This window comes from Vigna angularis, chromosome 5, assembly GCF_016808095.1.
Source record: "Vigna angularis cultivar LongXiaoDou No.4 chromosome 5, ASM1680809v1, whole genome shotgun sequence".
In the NCBI taxonomy this organism is placed as follows: Eukaryota; Viridiplantae; Streptophyta; class Magnoliopsida; order Fabales; family Fabaceae; genus Vigna; species Vigna angularis.
The window spans coordinates 2,272,313-2,295,591 of NC_068974.1; the positions used below are offsets into that span (position 1 = coordinate 2,272,313).

The 23,279-nt window shown below is 30.6% G+C and overlaps 2 protein-coding genes and 1 long non-coding RNA gene across 6 annotated transcripts; 2 read left to right on the forward strand and 1 right to left on the reverse strand.

Moving 5' to 3' along the window:
• The first annotated feature begins 1,779 nt into the window (after nucleotides 1-1,779).
• LOC108338995 (uncharacterized) lies at nucleotides 1,780-4,227 on the forward strand. 2 transcript variants are annotated; one of them, XR_001833089.2, is made up of 2 exons: nucleotides 1,780-2,022; nucleotides 3,996-4,227. It is a non-coding gene; the product is annotated as an uncharacterized LOC108338995 (long non-coding RNA). The 2 variants fall into 2 exon arrangements; XR_001833088.2 differs by having other exon boundaries at nucleotides 4,002-4,227.
• A 1,834-nt stretch (nucleotides 4,228-6,061) lies between these two features.
• Nucleotides 6,062-11,084, forward strand: LOC108338885 (pentatricopeptide repeat-containing protein At5g38730). Of its 2 annotated transcripts, none has more exons than XM_017575948.2 (3): nucleotides 6,062-6,289; nucleotides 6,786-9,056; nucleotides 10,754-11,084. In XM_017575948.2, the coding sequence occupies exon 2, from the start codon at nucleotides 6,925-6,927 to the stop codon at nucleotides 8,686-8,688; it is 1,764 nt and encodes a 587-aa protein (XP_017431437.1). In that variant the 5' UTR covers nucleotides 6,062-6,289; nucleotides 6,786-6,924; the 3' UTR covers nucleotides 8,689-9,056; nucleotides 10,754-11,084. The 2 variants fall into 2 exon arrangements, with proteins under 2 accessions (XP_017431437.1, XP_017431438.1); XM_017575949.2 differs by having other exon boundaries at nucleotides 6,800-9,056.
• Nucleotides 11,085-14,394: 3,310 nt separating this feature from the next.
• LOC108339951 (two-component response regulator ARR8) lies at nucleotides 14,395-16,172 on the reverse strand. 2 transcript variants are annotated; one of them, XM_052877352.1, is made up of 5 exons: nucleotides 15,810-16,172; nucleotides 15,596-15,687; nucleotides 15,379-15,456; nucleotides 14,937-15,007; nucleotides 14,395-14,775 (listed from the first exon to the last, which is right to left on the reverse strand). In XM_052877352.1, exons 1-5 carry the CDS (start codon nucleotides 15,910-15,912, stop codon nucleotides 14,589-14,591), a joined length of 531 nt encoding a protein of 176 aa, XP_052733312.1. In that variant the 5' UTR covers nucleotides 15,913-16,172; the 3' UTR covers nucleotides 14,395-14,588. The 2 variants fall into 2 exon arrangements, with proteins under 2 accessions (XP_052733312.1, XP_017432669.1); XM_017577180.2 differs by having other exon boundaries at nucleotides 15,596-15,696; nucleotides 15,810-16,167.
• Between the last annotated feature and the right edge of the window lie 7,107 nt (nucleotides 16,173-23,279).

Sequence of the window (23,279 nt, forward strand, 5' to 3'; positions counted from 1 at the left end):
GGTTACGATTCTTGTTATTTCTCGTGGCGATGTTGGCTCAATGAAGAAGAAGATGAAGACGTTGCAACCTTGCTCTTGTGATGAATGTTGGTGGTCTTAGACTAGGTGGATAAAAGCATGAGGGAGAAGCATGTTTGCAAATATGGTGGTTCTTAGGTGTGATTGTGTTGAGGGTTTTGAACTGCTAGTTGCGTCAATGGAGAAGGATGAACTCGCGAAGACATTGCGAATCGCAGTGGTGGTGTTTCTGGGTTTTTTGGGTTTTCTGGATTGGATTTGATGTAGGTTTCCGATGCAGTTGATGATGGTGAAAGTGTGCTTTGCGGCGGCTGATGCAAGGTTGATGGTGGAAGGAGAGGATGATGGCATGACGACATGGTGCTGGCAGCGACGCTATGGTGGCAACGCGAACTGGGAAGAAGATGATGGTAAAGGCGTGCGATGAAGATGGTGACACGTGGAGGTAGTCGTAGCGGCGTCCTGATGATGGTCTTCTGGGTTGCTTTTGCAGGTATGTGGTGATTGCGGTGGCAGCCTGAGGGTTTAGGTGTGGCGTCGCTAGGGTTAGGTGGCTAGAGATAAATTAGGATTTCAATTTTTGTGTGGGCTGAAAGTGGAAGAAGATGGTGACATGACAGCTTCTCAATGGCCAGATCTGTGTGTAGAGGATTAGGACACGTGACAGAATTTGTTTGGTCCACCTCATTGTGCCTTAAAGTGTCCATGTGGACAGTTAAATGTCATCTCATTTGGGTATTGCACAACTGGACAGTTGGCCGTTAACGATTTAAACGACATTTACAAAAAATGACTAAATTGAACACAAATTACAATCTTTATGACTATATTGAACATTTTAAAAACAGTAGGACCATTTTGATCAAATTTGACAAAAATTGGAACCATCAGTACCATTAAGCCAAGTTATTAATAAAAGATGTGTTTAAAATCATTTCATAAAATATATAAGTGGTATTTCCTTTGCAACAAATACTAAAAATTGAAACCTTTGTGGATGGCTATTTAATTTTGTTCCTGTAAAATTTTAATTATATGTTTGTTAATGATAATATAAACTATTTATTATCTTCATAAACATGTTTGTTAATGATAATATAAACTATTTATTTCTTAAAAACATGCTTAACAAACTTTAGCACTATTTTCATTACAAAGATTAAATACGTACTTTTATAAAGAAATTAAAGACGTACATTTAAAAATTATGTTTAATAGATATTTTGGTTTTAATATTTGTATTGATTTACATAATTTCGTATTTTTTTTCTTAATTCATTTATATTTTATTCAAAAGCATTCTTCCTTTTGTAAATTAAGGTTTAGAAAGTAATCACATGTTAGGTTCTGTTTAAAAAGAGACTGTGAATGGAGTGTGCGGTGTTGAAAAATAGAGGAAGAAGGAAAAAAAATCTTAAAAAAGTAAAAAAAAATAAAATAAAGAATCATATTAAATTAATCTTACAAATATTAAAAACAAAATACCTATTAAACTTACAAATTATATAGAAAAGATAGGCAAGTTTTATATATATTTAATTTTCTAAAAGTGATTTTTGTACTTATTTTTGAACATATTACTTTTATCATTTTAGATTATGTATCACCAGAATAAAAAACTTTAATAAAATTTAAAAATCAGAAATTTATTTAAGTTTTTAAATGAACATTCTTATAATAGCCAGAGACAAAATAATTTATTTTAGAAAATAATGTCAGAGAATCTTTTTGACCTTTTTTTGGTGTTTTTCCAGCTGTCAACAAGTAATATAAGATTTGGTGAAAGCAAGATATCTTTAAAAATTCTCTAACCTTTCGTTCTTCCATCTAAAGGTGAAGTTGAGGGAAGAAACCTAACTCCTTGAGTCAATGCTGATGATGAAGATCAGAAGCTTAACATGTGAAAACATGCATGGCCTGATGCTATCAAAGATGCTCTGATGGCTTCCTTGTATGAGATTTACAATAAAATCTCCACATGCTAGCTGTTAGATCTCAATCAAGGTATGGCGTTTCTCCTATTATCTTGCTTTAGTTCATTTGAAGTTGAATTGAGGATCAACTAGTCCTTCAAAACTTAGGATATCTTGTTACAAGAAAAAGGGGTTTACCAGGTTTCAATGAAGCTATTTTTCTGGTGTCAATGTTAATGTCAAAAAAGCTGTCAACATGCTTTCTGGGTGAAACTGTTGTATATGATGGAGACCATGACCAAGGAATCATCTTTAATTCACTGGAATGTGAGATTTACTTCGTGGGTATGAGTGAGATTTGTGAGACCTTGTTTGTCCAACATTTATACACTGAGCCTAGAATGGAATGTGAATTTGATTTCAAGGTTTGTTGGGGAAGGAATTTCTTCATGATTTGGACGATGTTTGGAATGAGATTATGGATGTTGGGACTCTTTGCAAACTCTTGTTAAGTATGAGCTTCAGTGAAACTAGATCTTTTAGTGTTTTTACTTCTACCATGCGGTTAGAAGAAGAACATAAGAAAGATCAATTAGGAGGAGATAATTGTTAACAATTGTTTAGGAAGCATGGATTCCAAAATGAACATGCTTGGAATATATAAAATGGTTGGTTTTGGATTGTCTTTAGCTTAAGACAATTGAAAGTTTTTCAAACATCATCAATTTTGAAATGGAAAAATGTATTGAAAAGTGATATAAGAGTTTTCAGAAGAGGACATTGATATTATCCCTGCATTAAGAATGAGATATCACTATCTTCCTTCTCATTTCAAGAGGTGTTTTATTTATTGTGTTGCAAGAGTAAAACTATGGAAGAAGTTGATGAACAATATTTTGATGATATGGTATGTCTATTGATTTTTCAACCATCAAGTAGGGAGAATATGTGCTTTGTCATACTTGAACTTCTCAATGATTTGGCAAAATACATGAGAAGAAACATTTGTTTAAAAGTTACAAATGGAAGAACATGTGTTTTGTCATACTTAAACTTCTCAATGATTTGGCAAAATACATGTGAAGAAACATTTGTTTAAAAGTTATCACAACTGTACCCAACAAGGATGGATGGCTAAGAAAAGACTTCAGCTGGTGCCCATTGACTTTGAAGTTTTTGTATGTGGATTCACTTTTGATTTCAACTGTACCATAAGAATAAACATTAGTAACAACAAAAGGTCCAATCCACTTTGAACGTAAGTTACCACCCATGACTCTGAGCCTAGAATTGTATAACAACACTTTCTGCCCAACCACGAAGTCTTTTCTAACTATCAAGCTGTCATGGAACTCCTTGGTTTTCTCCTTGTAGAATTTAGAGTTCTCATCAAGTTCATTTAGTTGCAATTTCCTTTCCTCTCCAGCCTGATCCATAGAGAAGTTGCAAGTTTTTACAGCCCAGTAGGCTCGATGCTTTATCTCTACAGGTAAATGACATGCCTTTCCAAAGACAACCTGATAGGGAGACATCCCTATGGGTGCTTTGTAGGCCGTCCTATGCGCCTAAAGAGCATCATTCAATCTATTACTTCAATCTTTTCTGTTGGACCGAACAATCTTCTCTAAGATTTTCTTGGTTTTCCTGTTTGAAATCTCGGCCTACCCATTAGTTTGGGAGTGGTAGATTTGTCATACTTCAAGGCAAAATACATATGAAGAAACATTTGTTTAAAAGTTACAAATGGAAGAATATATGTTTTGTCATACTTGAGCTTCTCAGTGATTTGGAATACATGTGAATAAACTTTTGTTTAGAAGTTACAAATGGAAGAAATACAAGATGGAATATTCTGCATGTAGTTTTTTATTTCCATGATTTTGTAAACGGGCCAAGGCCTCATCGACGGCTATTTAAAGTCATCAAAATTCAATGAAAAGTAACACACAGGGAATTATCAGAATCATATCATTTTTTGTGTGCAGCGTTTTCTTTTTTACATTTTTGTCATAGAACTTCTCAATGATTTAGCAAAATACATTTGAAGAAACTTTTGTTTAAAAGTTACAGATTGAAGAAAAACAAGATATTTTGAATGCAATTCGGGATACATGGAACCTCACATGTCTCAAGTATTTGTTGTGGAAGATAATGGATAGGTCGATTGATTTGCCTCTAATGTTATCTATGTACAATGTTCCACAATATGTGTTTTGTCATACAAGACTCTCAAATGATTAATGATGTCTTTTGTTGTACATGACCCTCTTAATGATTAAAGATGCTCTTTCATTTAGTATCGTTAGAGAAAGATCATTGCTGGCAATGGTTTGCTTGTCATTCATTCCAACATGAAAATGCTCAAATGCAAAGGACATTTTGGAAGTCTTCTATACACAATTATCAGTTTTAGAATGAGAAAATATATTGAAAAGTGAGATGCAGGATTTACTAGAAGAGAATATCAGCATTATCTCTGTCAGCTACCAACACTTTCGTTCTCATCTTAAGATTTTTGAGTGTTGTTCTTCCCTTTTCCGTAAAGATTGTGTTTGAAGAAAGAGCAGTTATGTCTGCCATGAATGGCTGAAAATTTTCTGTAATGCCATGAAAAGATTAAGAATATGAAAGAAGTTGGTGAATAATATTTCAATGATGTGGTATCCAGCTCTTTCTTTCAACAATCAAGGGAACTCAAACACTATGCTTATTCCCGTACGAAGGGTTTTCAAAAAGGATTAAGAGGAGTGATATGACAATAATGAGACAAATCTAATTTATATAAACTTATGTTATTTCACATTAATTATTCTTATATTCATAAGATCTTAAGTTTATCAATTATTTCTCATTCCATAAAATTTTATTATACTAAAAATAAAAGAATTCGAACATGAGAATATCACATAAAACCCATAGAAATTAAGATTTATGAAACATAATCAAATTATTTCCATTATAAAAAAAATCAAACTAAATATATGAAAGGAAAAATGATATTTTTTTAAATAAAAGTTAAATTAGTTAACTTATTATCATAATTTTTCTTATGAAAAATGAAAAACTTTAAATTATATAAGTTTACAAAAATGTAATTATTGGTATTATTATCTTTTAAAATTTCAAGAAATTATCTGTTGATTAATCATAACAAATCAAATAGAATAATTTTTAACAAATTTTTTTGAAAATCATCCATGTTTCAAAACATAAAATATTTTCAAAAACTCATATATGTCTTACTCTTAAAAATGCTTAAAAATAATTCACATATTCATTCCACTTCTTGTAAATAAAATCAAGATAATCCTTAGTGTAGTTAAATAAAAAATAATCCCTAGTTGAAAAATTAATATTTACCTTAAGTTAATTAAATTAGAAAGACGAAACTTTTATATAAAAAATTAATACCACTTTTATCATAAAATTTTGAAAGTAATGAGTATTTCTTTTTTTCTTAAATGTTGTTTAACTTTTTTTTATATATTTAATAGGTTATTTAGACTTTAGATTTTGAACAATGTTGATTTTGATAACAAGAAGTTTAAAACTATAGACGTTCTTAAATATTTCTATTACATTGATTTTTTCATACCAGCATAACAAACATACCTGGTTTATTGTCAATCTATTACTATTACTATACAGAACGAGTAAAATATTAAATCTCTTTTCAAATGTAATATTTAAAAGAATAATTATATATTAACCACAAAAATTATAATGATAAAATAAATATTAAAAATATTTTTATTTTTATTATAATTAATTTATCATTAATAGTATTATATATTATTTTTTATAATAATGATTATTATTATTATCACTAATTATAACTATAAAAATTATGTAATAATATGTCGCTATCATTATTTTACTTATTGTATTACTATTAAAAGTGTATCTTATAGTATTATATCAATCATAACAATTATACTAATATTTTTAATATTAATTGATAATGCTTATAACTAATATACAATTATAAAAGAATATTTGTTAGATATCCTTAAGTCTTCTGTTGACTTTTATGGGTGACATACTCTGTTCGTAGGAAGAAGTATCGGGTGATCATTACCCGACCCGACCCAAGACAAGTAAAATTCCATATTTCCGGATTATAAACCCGACCCAACCCATCAAATAAAGGGTTGGATCACATGACCCGGCCCAAACCCAAACAAAATATTTCAAACTTATCTTACGTCGCACTCCGCCGCTGCCGCCGCCACCAGCTAGGAAGGCTTTCCTCAACCCCCTACTTGCTCGGTTCATCCCACCGTAGCAGCGCCACTCTCCGACTACTACACTGCCATACTCCTGCCACAGCTTACAATAGCAAAGTCCTGTTTTTTGAGGTTTCTTTCTTGTCTTTTTGAATTCTAGTGTTCGTTATTTATTTACCCATTTTTCAATTCAAATTATTTCTGTGCCTTGGATTGTTCAGTAAATAAGTATTATTGAAATTTCGCTGTTTCAATTTTTCGCTTGGTTGGTGGCTAATTGGTCCATGGCTTGTTTTCTTGAGATATTAATGTAATGCAAATATTCTTAGGAGATTTACCTTTCTGAATAAGATGCACACCCTGTGTTTGATTAATGCCCCGACTTAGATAAAGGAGATGAGGTGTCATTTGAAAGCTAACATTGTGAAGCTTTGTTTACAAACAATTACGAGCTTTATCTCAATTTGCCGAGTCCAAACTGACCATCAACTAGTCTCGACACATTTAAAACTTCTACTAATGTCAGAATGAATTAGAACATTTTACCAACATACTTAAAAATTCAATTTAGTATAAACGTTCTCACACTAGTTTAATTCTTTCTTATTGAATAATATTTTAATGACAGATTCAACGTCTCAGGGTTTTCAAGAAATGAGAAGAGCAACTCATAGCAAGAAAAACAAATTGAAAAAAACTAAGCGTAGCACCAAAGTATGGTTGTGAAATGAAAATGATGGGCTGCCTAACTGATCATATTGCCAGACATGGTTTTCATTGGGAGTCATAAGCAATTTATTGATAGTGTATGCACAATTGTGATCAAGGGTAACTGGGGCAATCTGTTGAAGGTGAAGAGTACCTCTGCTTTCACTTCTTCTACCATTCACCAGGTACTGTTGCAGCTCTCACTCTATGATTATGGGCTCTCTCATTCCTTCCCATTCTTCAAATGGCTCGACTCCATCCCAAATTATAGCCATTCCTTGCAATGTTCATGGGTCATGATTCACATCCTCACTGAACATAAACATTTCAAAACTGCACATCATATGCTTGAAAAAATTGCGAACAGGGATTTTCTTCCATCACCTTCAGTTTTGAGCACTTTGGTGAGGACTCATGAAAACCCAGAAGTCAATTCTCAAGTGTTGAGCTGGCTTGTCATACATTATGCTAAGTCAAAGATGACACATGATGCAATACAAGTTTTTGAGCAGATGAGGTTACATAAAGTCAAACCTCATTTGCATGCTTGCACTGTTCTTTTGAATTCCTTGTTAAAGGACGGGGTTACTCACATGGTGTGGAAAATTTACAGGAGAATGGTTCAAGTTGGGGTTGTTCCCAATATGTACATTTACAATTGTTTATTCCATGCCTGTTCAAAAGCAAGAGATGTGGAAAGGGCAGAACAGTTATTAAATGAGTTGGATTTAAAGGGTATGCTTCCTGATATCTTCACATATAATACTTTGATATCATTATACTGCAAGAAAGGTCTGCACTATGAGGCTTTATCTATCCAGAGCAGAATGGAAAGAGAGGGGATAAACCTAGATATTGTAAGTTATAACTCTCTCATTTATGGATTTTGCAAAGAAGGCAGGATGAGAGAAGCTATGAGGATGTTTAGAGAAATAAAAAATGCAACTCCCAATCATGTGACATATACTACATTGATTGATGGTTACTGTAAAACAAATGAACTGGAGGAATCTCTGAAAATTCTGGGACTGATGGAGTGTAAGGGATTGTACCCTGGAGTTGTAACTTATAATTCAGTTTTGCGCAAGCTTTGTCAAGATGGCAGGATAAAGGACGCCAACAAACTCTTGACTGAGATGAGTGAAAGGAAAGTTCAAGCTGACAATATCACTTGCAACACACTTATTAATGCATACTGCAAGATTGGAGATATGAAATCTGCTTTGAAATTTAAGAACAAGATGTTAGAATCTGGACTAAAACCCGATCCATTTACATATAAGGCACTGATTCATGGATTCTGCAAGACAAATGAGGTGGAAACTGCAAAGGAGGTAATGTTCAGCATGCTTGATGCTGGATTTACACTCAGTTATTGTACATACACTTGGATTGTAGATTGCTACTGTAAGAAAGACAATATGGATGCAGTTTTAGCACTACCAAATGAGTTTCTGAGTAGAGGTCTTTGTCTAGATGTTTCAGTATACAGGGCATTGATAAGAAGGTTATGCAAGTTAGAAAGGGTTGAATGTGCTGAAAAGTTATTCAATCAAATGGAAGGAAAGGGAATATCAGGTGACAGTGTTATCTATACCAGTCTTGCATATGCTTATTGGAAAGCAGGGAATGCAAGTGCTTCCTTGGGTGTGTTAGAAGAGATGACAAGGAGAAGGTTGATGATCACAGTCAAACTGTATAGATGCTTTAGTACTTCTGATGCTAGGGAAAATGAAGTGTCACTGATCTTCTGGAATCATGTGGTGGATAGGGGTTTGATGTCGAGAAATTCAATGAATAAAATACAGCAAATGCTGATATGAAGGAACCCTCACATCTAGAATATTCTTCATAGACCTGTTTGCGAGGGGCAATGCATTGCTTCTGTTTCACTTTTCATTGGAATTTGGAAAACAGAGATTTGGGAAAATATGATGCAGGCCAACCTCTTTGCAACCTTGCATGTTAACCGTCATAAACTATTTGTTTTAGAATCCATTTATGCATCATGTTCATAACAGATATAACTCTATGGACTGGGAACAATCACTTCTGTTTTCTTCTAAAAGGTTATATCACAGAAGAACATCATTAAGTTCTTCCTCCCTGCATTTTCAGCTTATTAGGAGGAAGCACATAACCTTCATATATATGGGATTAGGCCATCATGATTAAGCTGGAACTTGAGCAGGTATTTTCGTTTTGATTTGGATTATCGTGGAACTAAAGTTTTTTCTTGCTATGATAATGCATGTCGTATATATTTCTTTTTAATGTTAGCTTATCTTATGAACTGCAATATTGATAGTTTCCTTCTCTGTTTTTACCATTGAAGTGGGGGTGGGGGGAGGGAGGAGAAAAGGTACAAGAAAGATAGTGTAATTTAGCAAAAGGAAAAAAAAAAATTAGAATAGCTTGCACTCTGTCTACATATCTAGTGAAAGGTCCAAGTTTAGATATTTCCTCTTTAAAGTCTTGAGTGCTACACTCCAAACAAACAAACCAAAATCTTCACAGATATGATGCTGCCATCCTAGATCACGTCTAAATAAATTTAAGGAAGAAATTCATCCACGTTTTAAAGGCAATCCTAGGATTTACCTAAATGTTAGAAATCCTACTTCATCTTTAAATGGCTTAATAGTGTCGTACAAATAAGTGTGCTGTTATTTCTTAGTTGGAGAGCCACGGGACCCATATCAATAGAATATTTTATGACACTATAAACCTGCAATAGTTCACTAGTATCAAGTCTCATCATATAAGAAAAGTTTGGCTGGAACTTTTGATTTTCAATTCAAGAGTCTTTCAAGAAGGAATATCTTTCCCTTTGGATGTGGTTGAAATCAGAAGTGCAACATGGGTGAAGAAGTCTAACAATCTGATAGAAATGGACAAGGTGAGGACCTCAGGACCATTTAAAATGGAAGGATCGGTGAACATTGGACTCCTATTAATGGCCTTACAAGTGGTATTGGAGTTGAATTGATTGGAATTGGACAATCATTCGAGAAATGGTGGTTGAGGAGCAGTGGGACAAGCAGGTCACCAGCCTTGTGGTGACTGGTGAGCAATAAGATATGACTTGGCTCTTAAGAAAAAAGATAAGCTACAAACATGGTCCGATCCAAGTGACAAATGGTAAAACACTAGCATATTGGTCAAGATGGGTTAGTGTCTAGCATAGAGTGTAAACACATTGGTAGATATGTGGCAACAAACGTAGAGAGGTTGGCGCACGCAGGCGTTGAATATTCAGTAAAGGTTTATACAAAAAATGTGTGGCTTAAGATGTGGAGTTAGGCCCACTTACACAATTTCTGTATAAGTAAATTAAAACAAATCTCCTTAGGTTTTTGGACTAAAGTTGATAGCATAACACTAGGAAATTAGTATGAACAGAAATAATGACTTACTAGGAACCTCTATTAAGAAGTGATCTCTAAGTTTAATTCAACCTTATAAAACTTGCTTGTAAAATTGAGGCTTGCACCGACTTATATATTGTAAATTGGTGTTATCTCTAGTCTCTGTGAGACTTCTAACAACCTCTCTTCATGTTTTCACTTCATGATGTTGTTTTGGTTTATGTTCATTTCCTGTAAGTTGGCTTCTTTATGTTACTGTTGGGGAAAAACAATTGAAAATTACATGCAAACTAAGAGTTAATGAAGGCAATGGTAGATAGCAGATAGCAACAGAGAGCACACTCCCACTTTGTCTGTGATCTTGCAACATCACACGCTGCATTGACTATGACAAATGAAGTTAATGAAATGTTTGCTTGAATGTAATTGTGGCAAACATCAAGCACTTTGTTTTCAATTCAATGAACATAGACATTGTTTTCGTATGTGGACAATATTTATAGATTAGACATTTCCGCAGGTTTACCAACAGGAGTTTCAACGAATTATGAAGGTTACAGGCTTGAGTATCATACAATTTTGGATCTTACAATGCTGTGGAACGTGCTTGATCGTCCAAAATCAAAGAGGTGAGAGAAACACACGTTCAAAATCAACTCATTGCGCTTTTCAGAATTTCAATTTGAAAGAGTTTGCATCAACAGTATGCCACTTGTTCCCTCGTTCAATGTATCTCAGGGTGTTGCATTATCTACTTGATTGTGATGTAACATATCATGATATAATTGTCAACATTTATTTTGAAAACTTTCTTTTGAATATCGATGCCTATCATAATATGCATTTTAAAAGAAACATTGCTGACAAAAGCAAACAAATATTATTTCTTAAATTTATTTTTGAAATGCTAGAAATCACCTCAGATCAAAGGTGTATCTGTATTGATAAGTAATTTTGTTCTTTTAGCATGTAGTCAGAAACTTAAAGTGTATATGAAAAAATCTATTGACAGATATCAACTTTAGATTTAAGATTTTAAAAGATTAGTTTTTGACTTAGATACAGGGAATATTTTGGATTCACCCAAAAAAGACATTACAGAGAACCTAAAGCACTTCTCTAAAGTAAAATCATTTTCAAGCTAATGCTAACATTCAATTAAACTCTACTTTAGTTGGATCAAACCATCATATTCATTCTCTTTAACATTTTTAAACGATTATTTGATTATTTATGTTCTGACATTCTGATTACTTTATGATTTTTTATTTTTATAGATGAAAACTATTTCGATAATCATAGTTTTATTTTATTTTTTTGGTAAGATCTTTGTTATTTAGTTTTTAATTCTTTTTATTTTTTTAAATATAAAATATTTTATAAAATTAACATAAATAATATAATTTTATTTAAGTAATTAATATTTAAGGAACAGTGGATGAATTCTTTTATTAAAATATTGAATATAAACAAAATGAAAACACTCATAATAAGATTTAAGCCGTAATTAATTTTTTTTACTGATTCTAACAAAGTGATAATGGGTTACACAGTTAAAAAACTCAATGTCATTTTCTTACCAATTTTGTAAAATAACATTGTCTTATGTCTAACTAATTGGTAAAATGAAACAAATTAATGATATAACATTAAAAAATTAGTGATAAAATTTATAAAATAATGATAATTGAAGGATAAATTTAAGAAATTTGTTTTTTCTTTCTCAACAAATTGAACCATGACACTTTATGTTGTATAACTATCAAAATTTCGTTCGATTCTGATCAAACATTTTGGTAAATAAGAAATTCTCTTCAACATCACACTTTTCAGCCATTAGTTAGGATAATAAAATAAAATGTAATTAGGATTACAGAATACACTTTAATTATTATGGTATTTTTTTAAATATCAACTTTTTTTTATTTGTGTTATTTAATTTAATTTTTTAATATCATTCGTGATTTTCTTTTAGTTCAGATTGTTTTCATATTTCAATTTCAATCCCTTAATATTTATGTTTCATAAAATACGCCTGACGAAAGACGCAATTCTAGGAACACTTATACTTAAAAAAAAGGGCAAATAATGTGCAACTTATTAATGAAAAAGAAATACAAAGTCAAAATATTCACAATTACAGTTCAAAAGTATAAATAAAAGTAAAGGAATACAAATATTCTTTTTAATAAATATGCCGTTTTCAAATATTTTGGACTTATTTTCAATATTATAATAATATTTTAGCTATTACGATCTTTATTTCACATTTTAAAAATTAATTTATGTTCAGAAAAAAGCTATAAGAATTGAAAATTTGTGAAAACTAAATCTATAATTACTAAAAAATATTTTATTCGGATAATAAAAATTATTAAAAAACAAATTAATATGTTTTTAGTGGCATTTTATACTTTTTAGCTTGTAACTCTGCTCAACTGGCTCTATCAAACCTAACTTTTTTTAATACTGAAACTAATAAAAGTACTAAACCTAATAATTTAAGAGGAAATAGTTTTTATATTAACTAGCTATGGTTTCAAAAATACAGAATATAGAAAATTACCTTCTTACCCATAAACTCACACCAAAAGAAAATTTTTTCCAAACATATAACTTATCTCATGCAATTATTTATAATAGCTAGTCTATTATATCTTTTTAATATTAAAATAATTCAATTCAAATTATAATATAATATAATTTTATCGTAATAAAACTATATTTTAATTTTAAAAAGTACGCGCAAAATTCCATAAAAATATAATTTTAAAATTATACCATCCAAACCCATTTGATTGTGATACGGTCTATTGAACCCAAAAAAAATCGTTAAATTCTTTTTAGCAATGGTTTTCTTTATTTCCGTAATTTCTTCTAGTACATTTTAGTTAAATGATAAAAATATTTTTTTAAATCCTTATTTTTTTTTTCAGAATTCACAAAATAAAATGTATTAATTTTTTTTCATACTATGTATTTAAAAAATATTATGAAAAATGTATAGAATAATAATTGTATACTCTATAATCCTCGTTATATATTTTTCCATGATATGGAAATTTTTTAATACATTTGCAATAACGTTTTGGGAAAGTATAAAAAAAATTTATTTTTATTTTAGAGGGCTTAAAATATAGTAACCGGTTGAAAATCGGGTTAAACATACTTTTTAATTTTTAAATTGAATACAATTTAATATAAATAAAACAAAACTACTATTTTATCAATCACTATTTTTTTATAAATATATAATTTTTTAATGTAATTTATAAGTTTTATGTTTTGGGTTTTTATATTTTAAATTTAACTCGTTAATTTTTTAAGTTCTGAATGTAATGTTGTTATTTTGAATGGAGGTCGAAAGTTTACTTAGAACAATTTATTTACCACGTGCTGTAATGCAATTTTTTTCTTTTCAGAGTATTATGTTCACACGGTAAGAACGACCTAATTACAGTTTAATTTTCTTTAAATCTTATTATCATTGATATGTTTAAACTAATTAAATATTTAGTTGATTTTAATTATAATTGATCAGTTTTATTCATATCTCGTGTTGTTTTGGTCGATATGTATTTATCTAACCTTAATTTTAGATAAAAATCATAAATGAAAAAGATTTATTACCGCTTAATTTTCCCTTTATAAATATAAATATTGATAATGTGTGAGTATGTTATATAGTGAAATGTGTTGATATCTCGCAAATTGTATTAATAATAATCTTTATATTGTAAATGATATTATTATATTTTATTGAAAATTATAATTTATTTGGTTTAGACTTTTATATATAAACTTGAAAATTAAAAACTTTAAGAACAAATGTTTTATTTTTAAAATACATCAATCATTTCTCATGAAAAAAAAAATAGTATTATATGATTTTGATACTGTATTACTTTAATATTATGATTTTAGCCATACTTCCACTATATATAAATTATTATTCTATAAACTTATGTCTTGGTTCAACAATTTGGACAATTTTAAAAACATTGATAAACTAAACTTAAATAATTTGACTAAATGGGAAGAGCTTGAATAGTTATCATCAGATCTTGTATTATAAATTTATAATCTCATTATTTTAATCAATATAATGAAACTCCAGAAAATTCCAAAATAAAATTAAAAAAAATAAATTATTACTTTTTTCACCAAAATTGAATAAAATTCTTTCTCAGAATATTTACATCAATGACTTTTACTATCTATATCCTTTTTTTTTCTGCATAATTGACTCATTGATTGTAATCTAATTTTCAAATTTCCAACCAGCACTTTGACATAGAAATGAAAATTTTCTAAGCACTACCTATGCTTTATTGATCAATCTGTAACCAATTCTTCTAACTGCTACATCTCAATCTGGTTTTGTTTGGAGAATAAATTTCTTCCATGTCCTTTCTTTTGTTATTCAATGGTTGCTCATTCTCTTCTTTTGTTCTTGATTTCATCAAATGTGGCTTCAGCTTATTCACATCTGCTTGTTGAACTGGTTTCAGAAAGAATTCCTCTGCTCCTTCGTCCAAACATCTGATACAAAATCATATCAGTCAAATTGAAAAATATATTAAAGAAAAAAACAAAAACTATAAACTTCTAAGATTTTATGTTGAAAATGGTATCAGAATTTTTATATAAAAAGTGATCAATCTTTCCAGTTTTTCTAGTAAAATTAATTCCAACACCCTCACCTGTTGATCCTTGATGGCACATTCTCAGAGGACATAATCACAACTGGTATGTTTTTAAGTGATTTAGATTCCTGCAAATCAATCAAATTAATGTTATTTTTTCAGATCAAACAGAAGAATACACAGACTGTCAAAGAAATGTTGTGATGGCCATGACCAAATTTGATCTCAGATTTGTTTCAAAATTTGTCGAGTATTCCAACTCAGATGTCAGAAGAGATTCTTCATTAAAAAAAAAGGAAAATTCTTTGAAAATTCACATAATTTGATTTCAAGATACGAGATCATATACTTTTAAACAGCTTCCTAAAAGGAAAAACCAAAATTAAAATTCCTAGAGCATGGTTTGACCAATCTCACTGATGCAATGTAAATAAACAGAAAACTGTGGCAGAACACAAACTTGTTAAGAATTTCTCAGAAAATACCCATAGAATCATACCTTTATTTTTCTCAGCAGATCATAACCAGTCATTCCTGGCATACAGTAATCTGTTATAATCAGGTTAACATCCACATCCTGCATCAGCAATCAATCAATGATTAATTCAGACTTATTCACAAAGTATTTTAGGTTGTATGTATATGTGTATATATATATATATATATATATATATATATATATATAATTAATTAGTTGGTTAGAGAATTATTTGTACCTGATGAATTTGTGATGCAACAGAAGATTCAAAAGTCCTGAATTCATCTTCAACCAAACCAAGAAACTTTAAGGCCTTGGTAGCAGAATCAACTGTAGTAACTGTGATTTGAACAATTAAAATAACATAAATGATTGCAGAAACAGGTATGTTGATGTGAAATGTTTCTCTTATAATATTGAGAAAAATGCAGATTAAAAGAGAGAAAAAGTACCATTGAAGGAAGAGGTTTTCAAGAGTCTCTCAATCAACATTCTGTCAATGAGACTGTCATCAACAGCCAAAACATGGAACCGAGTCTCTAAAGCCATAGCCATAATCGATAACTCAAAGGAGAATATAAACAGATGAAGAAAAGAAAAGAAAAGAGGAACAGAGATGAAGATTAAACTGTGGTGTGTGATGAAGAACAAGAGTGTGACATTTTAAATGGGAAGCTATCATGATCAAGAAGATACACAATCCTCATACAAAATCTGACTGTTTGGAAAGCGATATCCCACAGATTTCATTCAGAATCTCAAGGATCTTCCGAGTCTATTTTTGAATTTTTAAATTTTTGAATTTTTGAATTTTTAAATTTTTGAATTCAGCATGAAGCAAAGGAGGTGATGAAATTTTACCAAATTTAAAAATTGGACCCTTTTGCCAATGATAAACACCTGTTGGAGTGAGTTGGTTTCTTAAATAAATTAATAGTATTAATAATATTTCTATTCTCATTCCATTTGGCTTTTCATGGTACCTAAAAGACATTGTTCATAGTCATCAAAAATCTCAATACCATATCCATGCATGTGCTTCATCTATTTGCTAGGGCTACTCAAAACTATACCATTTTCTACTGCCTTGTTTGTCCTTTCACCACTTTTAAGGACAAATTCGTCTATAACACTAAAATCATTTAGAATTTTTTACAATCATCCAAACATGTCTTTTGTTTTCTGTTTATATTTCTTACCGATCACTTAAAAAATAATTTATTTAATACATACAACACCAATAAAATTATAAGATCTTAGTCCAAACTTATATATGATAATAACGTCACTTTTAACCTACAATATTAAGATAATAAATTTATGAATTTATTTTATAAAATATTTAAGTTTTTTTTTTATTTCTTCTTAATATAAGGCTTAAATTCATATTTTTAAACTTTTAATAATATTATACATTTATTCTTTCTGTAATTTATGCAAGTAGTTCACTCCTCATACTTTAAATAATCTTTATTATATAAAAACAGAAATATTTTAGTAAGGGTTAATTTTTTTTTTGGAAGGGTTTTTGTACATGCAATTGAATATTTTGAATAAGAATTTATCCAAAGATTTTAACATTCAATTATAAGCAATATTTTATAAAATATTTGCAACCACAAATTCAATTGCAAGTGTGATTTCATGTAATGTAATTATGGCTACATTAGTGGCATTTTATTTATGATTTCTTATAATATCAAGGATTGTGATAAAAAGTGATTTGAAATAGCAATTTGAACTTTGATTGAAATAGTATGTATGGTGTTATTTGATATTTTTTTTCAGGTATTACAAATGTGCATATTATTTTTTGAAATTTCAATTGGGAACTTTAGATATCTCAAGATTCTAATTTGATCCTCCGTATTCTAAGTTTATAATGAGATCTATTTTATTCTATTGATCATTTAAAATTTGTTCTAAACTATAATTTTAAAATTAAAAGGCCATTTCAAGATATTGGTTTACGATTTAAGTGGTTGACCCACAATTAAACCGATTTCAATAAATAATATAAATAAATATAATTTCTAAATATATCGTAATAATTATGTAAAATTATTAAATTACAATATATTCAATTAATAATAACAAATTTGCATACAAAATGAAAAATTAATATGATATAAGAGATATAAAAATATAAATTGATGTATTATCTATGCTATTATATAAAGATAATTTCTCATTTTGGTGTAAACCTTTTTTTTCCAAATTTATCTTTTATTAAGTAATTATTTACTAATTTTACCATTTAAGTGGACTTTTTTAAATTTAATCACTTGTTTAAATTCAACCTTTTTTTAAACTTAATCATTTTTAAATTAAAATATCTATATTATTATATAAAGATGATTCCTCTATATTATCTTTTATTAACTAATCATTTACCAATTTTACTTTTTAATTGACTGTTTTTTTTTAAAATTTAACGTTTTTTTTAAATTCAATCTTTTTTTCAAATTAATTATTTTTAAACTAAAATAAATATTTATAAGAAAATATTACATACAAAATAAATAAAAACTATCTACAATAAAATTATAAAAAATATTTATATTTATTTTAATAATTATAATTTTATTATTTTTTGTTATGGTAAGTTTTATAAAAACAATACTAGTTCATAAAATAATATCAATTTGTAAATCTTATTGAATATGATTTCTTTTATTCTTTTCAATTATTTATATTAAATGTTTAAATATTAAAACTATGTTCTTAATATCAGTTTAATGAAACGATCTTTAACCTGTTTTTGGCCAAGTTTAACTATTTCAATAATCCCGACATTTTTCTATGACTGAGAACTAAAACCATACTGTTACTATAGTTAGAAACGGAAATTATAGTGAAGTTGTTAAAATAATAAATTGTTAAATTATTTGAAATTTAAATTATGTTTATTTGCGTTACGTGGGTCAAAATCAACGTTGTTGTTCTTTTTCTCGAATGTCATTGACTTTTCAACCATCGGTTTCCAAGTTTTATTCTTTTTGGTGGCCCAATATTAATATATTAATATTCATATAAAAAACTACATAACTTAAAAGAAGATTATGACTTATAAAAAATAGTAGTATGAAGTCAAAACCAACTGTTGCATTATATTATGTCACAGTTCCTGTGTTATTTTGGAGGTTATCGAATAAAAATAAATAATATATAAGTAAAATGATTTAGAAATATATTTTTTAAAATTTTAGATTAAAAATGATATTTTAATTATTTTTTGTATGGACTTATTGATTCATACATTTGAAAAATCTAAAATTTTATCAGGGATTGTTTTTAATATTATTGATGATTTTAATTCATTGAAAATGCAAATTTTGATTGCAAAAATCGACCGAAAAAGCAGTGTCGGTTAGTAATTACTGATTATTTTTTCTACAATAGATGGAATTTTGGGAAATTGTCATTATTTCTAGAGGTTTTATGGAAATCGTTGCTATTAGTAAAGATTTCATGGAAATTGTCATTTTTGCATAAGTTTCATGGAAACTATTGCTATTCAGATATTTAATGAAATTGTCGCAATTTGTAGAGGTTTTTCGAAACCGTCGAAATTAATTAGGGTTTGAAAACTGTCACAACTTACAAATATTTGGAAAATCGTTGATACTAACAGGGTTCCAAAATCATCGAGAATACAAATCAAATTAATTCTTTTTAGTATTATTTAATTATTTAAAAATGCATTAATAAATAAAACACACATTAATTTAAAACTAAAATTGAATATTATATGTAAAACAAATTGTAAACATATTTTAGTATATACAACTAATTGTTGAACAACAAATAATAGCATTACTCAATAGTAAACATTACATAAAAACATGTTCAATAACAATTATTATTTTTGTTCTTCTTCATTATATTCATTGTTTGGTAAATTTTCTTGATAATATAAAATAATAGTTAGTCAATAATATATTTTAAAAAAATAAAACATAAATTTAACAATTATTGCGGATAAAGGTTGAAATATAGCAAACTGTGAAGATAATTGACCTTGATAATTTTGAAATATAAAGGTTATCATTGTCTTCATTTGATTGACTTGTGATGTTAATGAAGATACCTGTAATAGAAAAAACTAATCTAAAGGTAAGAAAAATTGTAGCCAACAAGTTAATCATGAATGTAAAATATTCATTAACTTGAGTTTGTATACTACCATAAACTCATATAATGTAACATTGGCGTTTGAATATTAAATCTATGGTATAAGAAATGCATTTCACAATTGTATTGTTTTGCTTATAGTTGTTTCTACAAGCGGAAGAAAATCATAGTAAGATATTTGTTAATGACTTGAAAATAACAATAACTCACGTGGCACTACCACTCACTTTGAATAAAAGACGTTCACACATTCATATAACAATAACTCATGCAGGGCTAGATTCTGATTAAACAATCAAATGACTAGTTTGTAACAAGGAGAAAAGCTGAATCTTTTCCATACAAGGCAAAGAAGATTCAGCACTCAAACACCATTCTCTTTTCTACAGCTATTTGTCAAAGAGAACAAAACTCTCTTTTCAACAACCAATGCCAAAGAGAGTCACCCCTTTTCAACAACCAATGTCAAAGGGAGCATTTATCCATAGATAGAATCAGGATTTACTAAGTATAACAAGTAGACTAATATGTGTCACGACCGAGATATCAGTGTTTAATGCCTTGTGACTTGTAGAAGAGCTGAGGACGTTGACCATGACTGTATGGATAGGCATCACTCGGGATATCGTAAACAAGGATTGAGGTGCCTAGTTAAGGCTCGAATGAGAGCCAAGCCATTAGAGCCTGACAAGGCTTAACATATACAGTCCACTGATCGAGCGGGAGAGAGACCAAGGTCTGCTCGGGCTATACCCTGCAAAAAAGAAAAATGGTCTAACATGAATGGCCAAAACCGTGAGGGCCAAGATCATGATGTCGATCGGTTGACGCATATGGTGAATAGTTGACACTTGGATAAGGCCAAGATGCAAGGTAGAAACAACTGATAAGCTGTTTAGTAGGAACCGAACAACTATAAGCTTGAGATCGTCTAGTGGGTGCCCAATGGGAGAAACGCTCAAGGCCTGAGATAGCCTTGCTTAGGGTAAGCCGTGTTGTTGAAGACGGGACTGTTGGATCTCGTCGTTGATTCTTGACCGGGTAGAGGCGATGAAACATCGTATCAAGCTGGCTGATTAAAATTATAGCCATATTAAGTTGTGATCAGGCTGAACGTCCAAGATAATTAGCCACGCTTTCAAGGTTTGAACAAAGACACAATGCTCGGTCATGCAGCAAGCTGTTACGTACAAAGTTATGCAAGATCATCAAGTCAAGGTTGAGCACATTACACAGCGACAATGTTGTTGAGATGAGGATTTCATGGATAGTTTGCACAAGTTTTTAAAAAAGAAGAAAACCATCATCCCTTATTTTATTACCATCAGCTCTAGCTTCATTATCCTCGACTTGTCAATACCTGATTCATCCGCTGCTTTGGGCAACAATATATGGAATTTCTGGACTTCCACAGGAAGTGATATTGAAGTTGGTTTGATAGGAGGACCCTCACTAGCCTCCATTATCTCATTAATAAAATTTTGGCAAAAGTGTATAGAATTGCCTTCGTTCAAATTCTTTTATGTGAATTCCAAAATTTCCCTGACAGAAACCTTTCTAAGAAATACATCCATGCAGTCTTCCTCGACTTTGGTGAAAACAATGATCATGATATGGGCAAAAACCAATTTAGCACAGATCTGATTAGTGTCGTTGACTCCCTCGAGGTATACATCATAACATGTTCTTGCAATTTGAATGAGATTGTCTGCTTGGATCAAATGGGGGACCTTACAATCGAGAGAAATACTCTCAGCACCCATAGCTCAACTGCCTCCTCCCCAAGGCCACCCGACTTACAGATAACATCAATCATATTGAAGACCATGTCGGATTGCGAGGCATTCTAATTGGCGGGGCGATTGATCTCCCCGCGGATAAGGTTGAGAGAGAACAATTTAAAGGTGAACTCACAAGCAGGCTCAACAACCTTAGGGTAGGCAAAGTCAAGTGCTAGAAAGAGAGGTTGAAGGACATTATCGACATCTGAAGAGAAAAGGCTTGGAACATGAGATTGGGTGTTGTGCCAAACAATGTTCTTGATGATCTTTTTCAGTGATGGACCTACAACTTGGTCGCAGCGGGAAGGACATACAACTAGGTGATTTTTTTCACTGTGTCGCTCGTCTGGTTCCTTGTGGCTATAAGAGGATGTCGTTCGGTCCCACGGTGGGTGTCAAAATGTTTCAGTTTAAGGGTTGAGGTTCCTTTCTCAAAGCACTCCAAGATATCCTAAAGAACGAATGGGCTCTCTAATGATCCTCCATCATCTGAGTTACGCTGCTTGCTCTCTCCCCTCCTAGTCCTAGCCGTGTGGGTGGATACCTGTTAAAGACATTCTGACGTTCAAGTTATTGATTTTGCTTAATAACTTTGTAACAAAGATGTGTAATAAGAATTAATTATCTGACTCTTTGTCAAACATATATTTATAAATCTTATAATAGGCTTGCAATTAGGTCTTATCCATTAATTATCAATAAATAGTTTTCATTATTTCTATTAATTCCATATTAATGATTGTTATTCTTATTAATTGTTCATTAATAGCTATTGTCAGACCTCGTAATTAAACACCCAAAACACACCTGTCTAATCTCATTTATTACCCCAAAACCCTGTCGGATCTCATTAAAACGCACTATAAACCCCTCTGAGCGGACGCCAGGTGTCAATAAACGAGGATCCGAAAATCAGTTAGTCGGATGCAGGTGTCAGCAGGAGAACGGACGTTCGTTTTTAAACAAAACTGAATTTTCTGAAATCCGCGTCACTCTTCCGCATGCACCTTCTCCATTCCAAAACTCTAACTTTCCATTTCTCCTCCTTCTCACTAGAATTCCTACCTTCTCTCTAAGAAAACTAACCTTTCCTCTTCTCCGATCATCATTCAGAAACCGTAGAAGTGCTTCCGGCAACTCAAGCTTCATCTTGAACCGAACAAGTTTCCAGTTTGAGCCGGTAAGTTTTCTCCCCTTAGTCATTCGTTCTTTTATTACATGCAAACCAAGTTCTGGTTGCATGCAGGGGTATAGTTTAAGTGATGTTTGGTTCTTTGTGATTGTTCGGTTTAGTTTGGAGAAGTGTTGATCGTTGAGGGTAGAAGTTGTAGAATTTGACGAACCAAAAACCCACTCTTAGACCATTTCCATCACGTATCCAGGTAAGGGAAGCTTATTCAATTTAATTTGTATGTTTGTATTGTACTGTATGGACGTTCTGTGAGTGTTATGAAGCATGAATTTGTGATATTTGATTTTTAGTATATGGTTGTGATTATGAGCTGATGCATGAGAATTATGAAATGTACTATGATAAGAGTATTTAAAGATATGAAATTTTATGTTGAGAAATGAGTTTAATGTAAATGAAACTTTGAAAATAAATTCCCTATGATAATGAACGTTCGTCATTGAACGGTCCTTGACCGTTCGGTGATTACTAGTAAATTTCTTTGAAATTGAATTCTTTCATTTAGAAAGAATTCTAGTTGAGAACGAACGCCCTTTTATAATAGTTCTATGTTTGAGCGTTCGGCCAAGCGTAGGTTGCCTGAGTGCTATGTGAGAAATTGAGAAACTGTAATCGATTTTATTCTGTTCTGGAACGGGGGATTTCTCGGTCTCGTTCCTAACGTTCGTCCTCGTTATGAAGAGGGCTGAACGTTCGTTATTTTATGCACTGGAAATGGATGACGAAAATGATATTAAATTGAAAGAGTATAAATGATGAACAGTATATGAGATGAATAAACGGTTGTTGATGTTGAACGAGCATTCCGGGGAGGA

What these genes read in the sequence shown, in the direction of transcription:
- LOC108338885 (XM_017575948.2), top strand. Translation starts at nt 6,925, where the DNA reads ATGGTTTTCATTGGGAGTCATAAGCAATTTATTGATAGTGTATGCACA.
- LOC108339951 (XM_017577180.2), bottom strand. Translation starts at nt 15,912, where the DNA reads ATGGCTATGGCTTTAGAGACTCGGTTCCATGTTTTGGCTGTTGATGAC. An exon ending in ATCTGCTGAGAAAAATAAAG is followed by an intron (nt 15,008 to 15,378) that starts GTATGATTCTAT and finishes ATTGATTTGCAG; the next exon opens with GAATCTAAATCACTTAAAAA. An exon ending in GTGCCATCAAGGATCAACAG is followed by an intron (nt 14,776 to 14,936) that starts GTGAGGGTGTTG and finishes ATTTTGTATCAG; the next exon opens with ATGTTTGGACGAAGGAGCAG.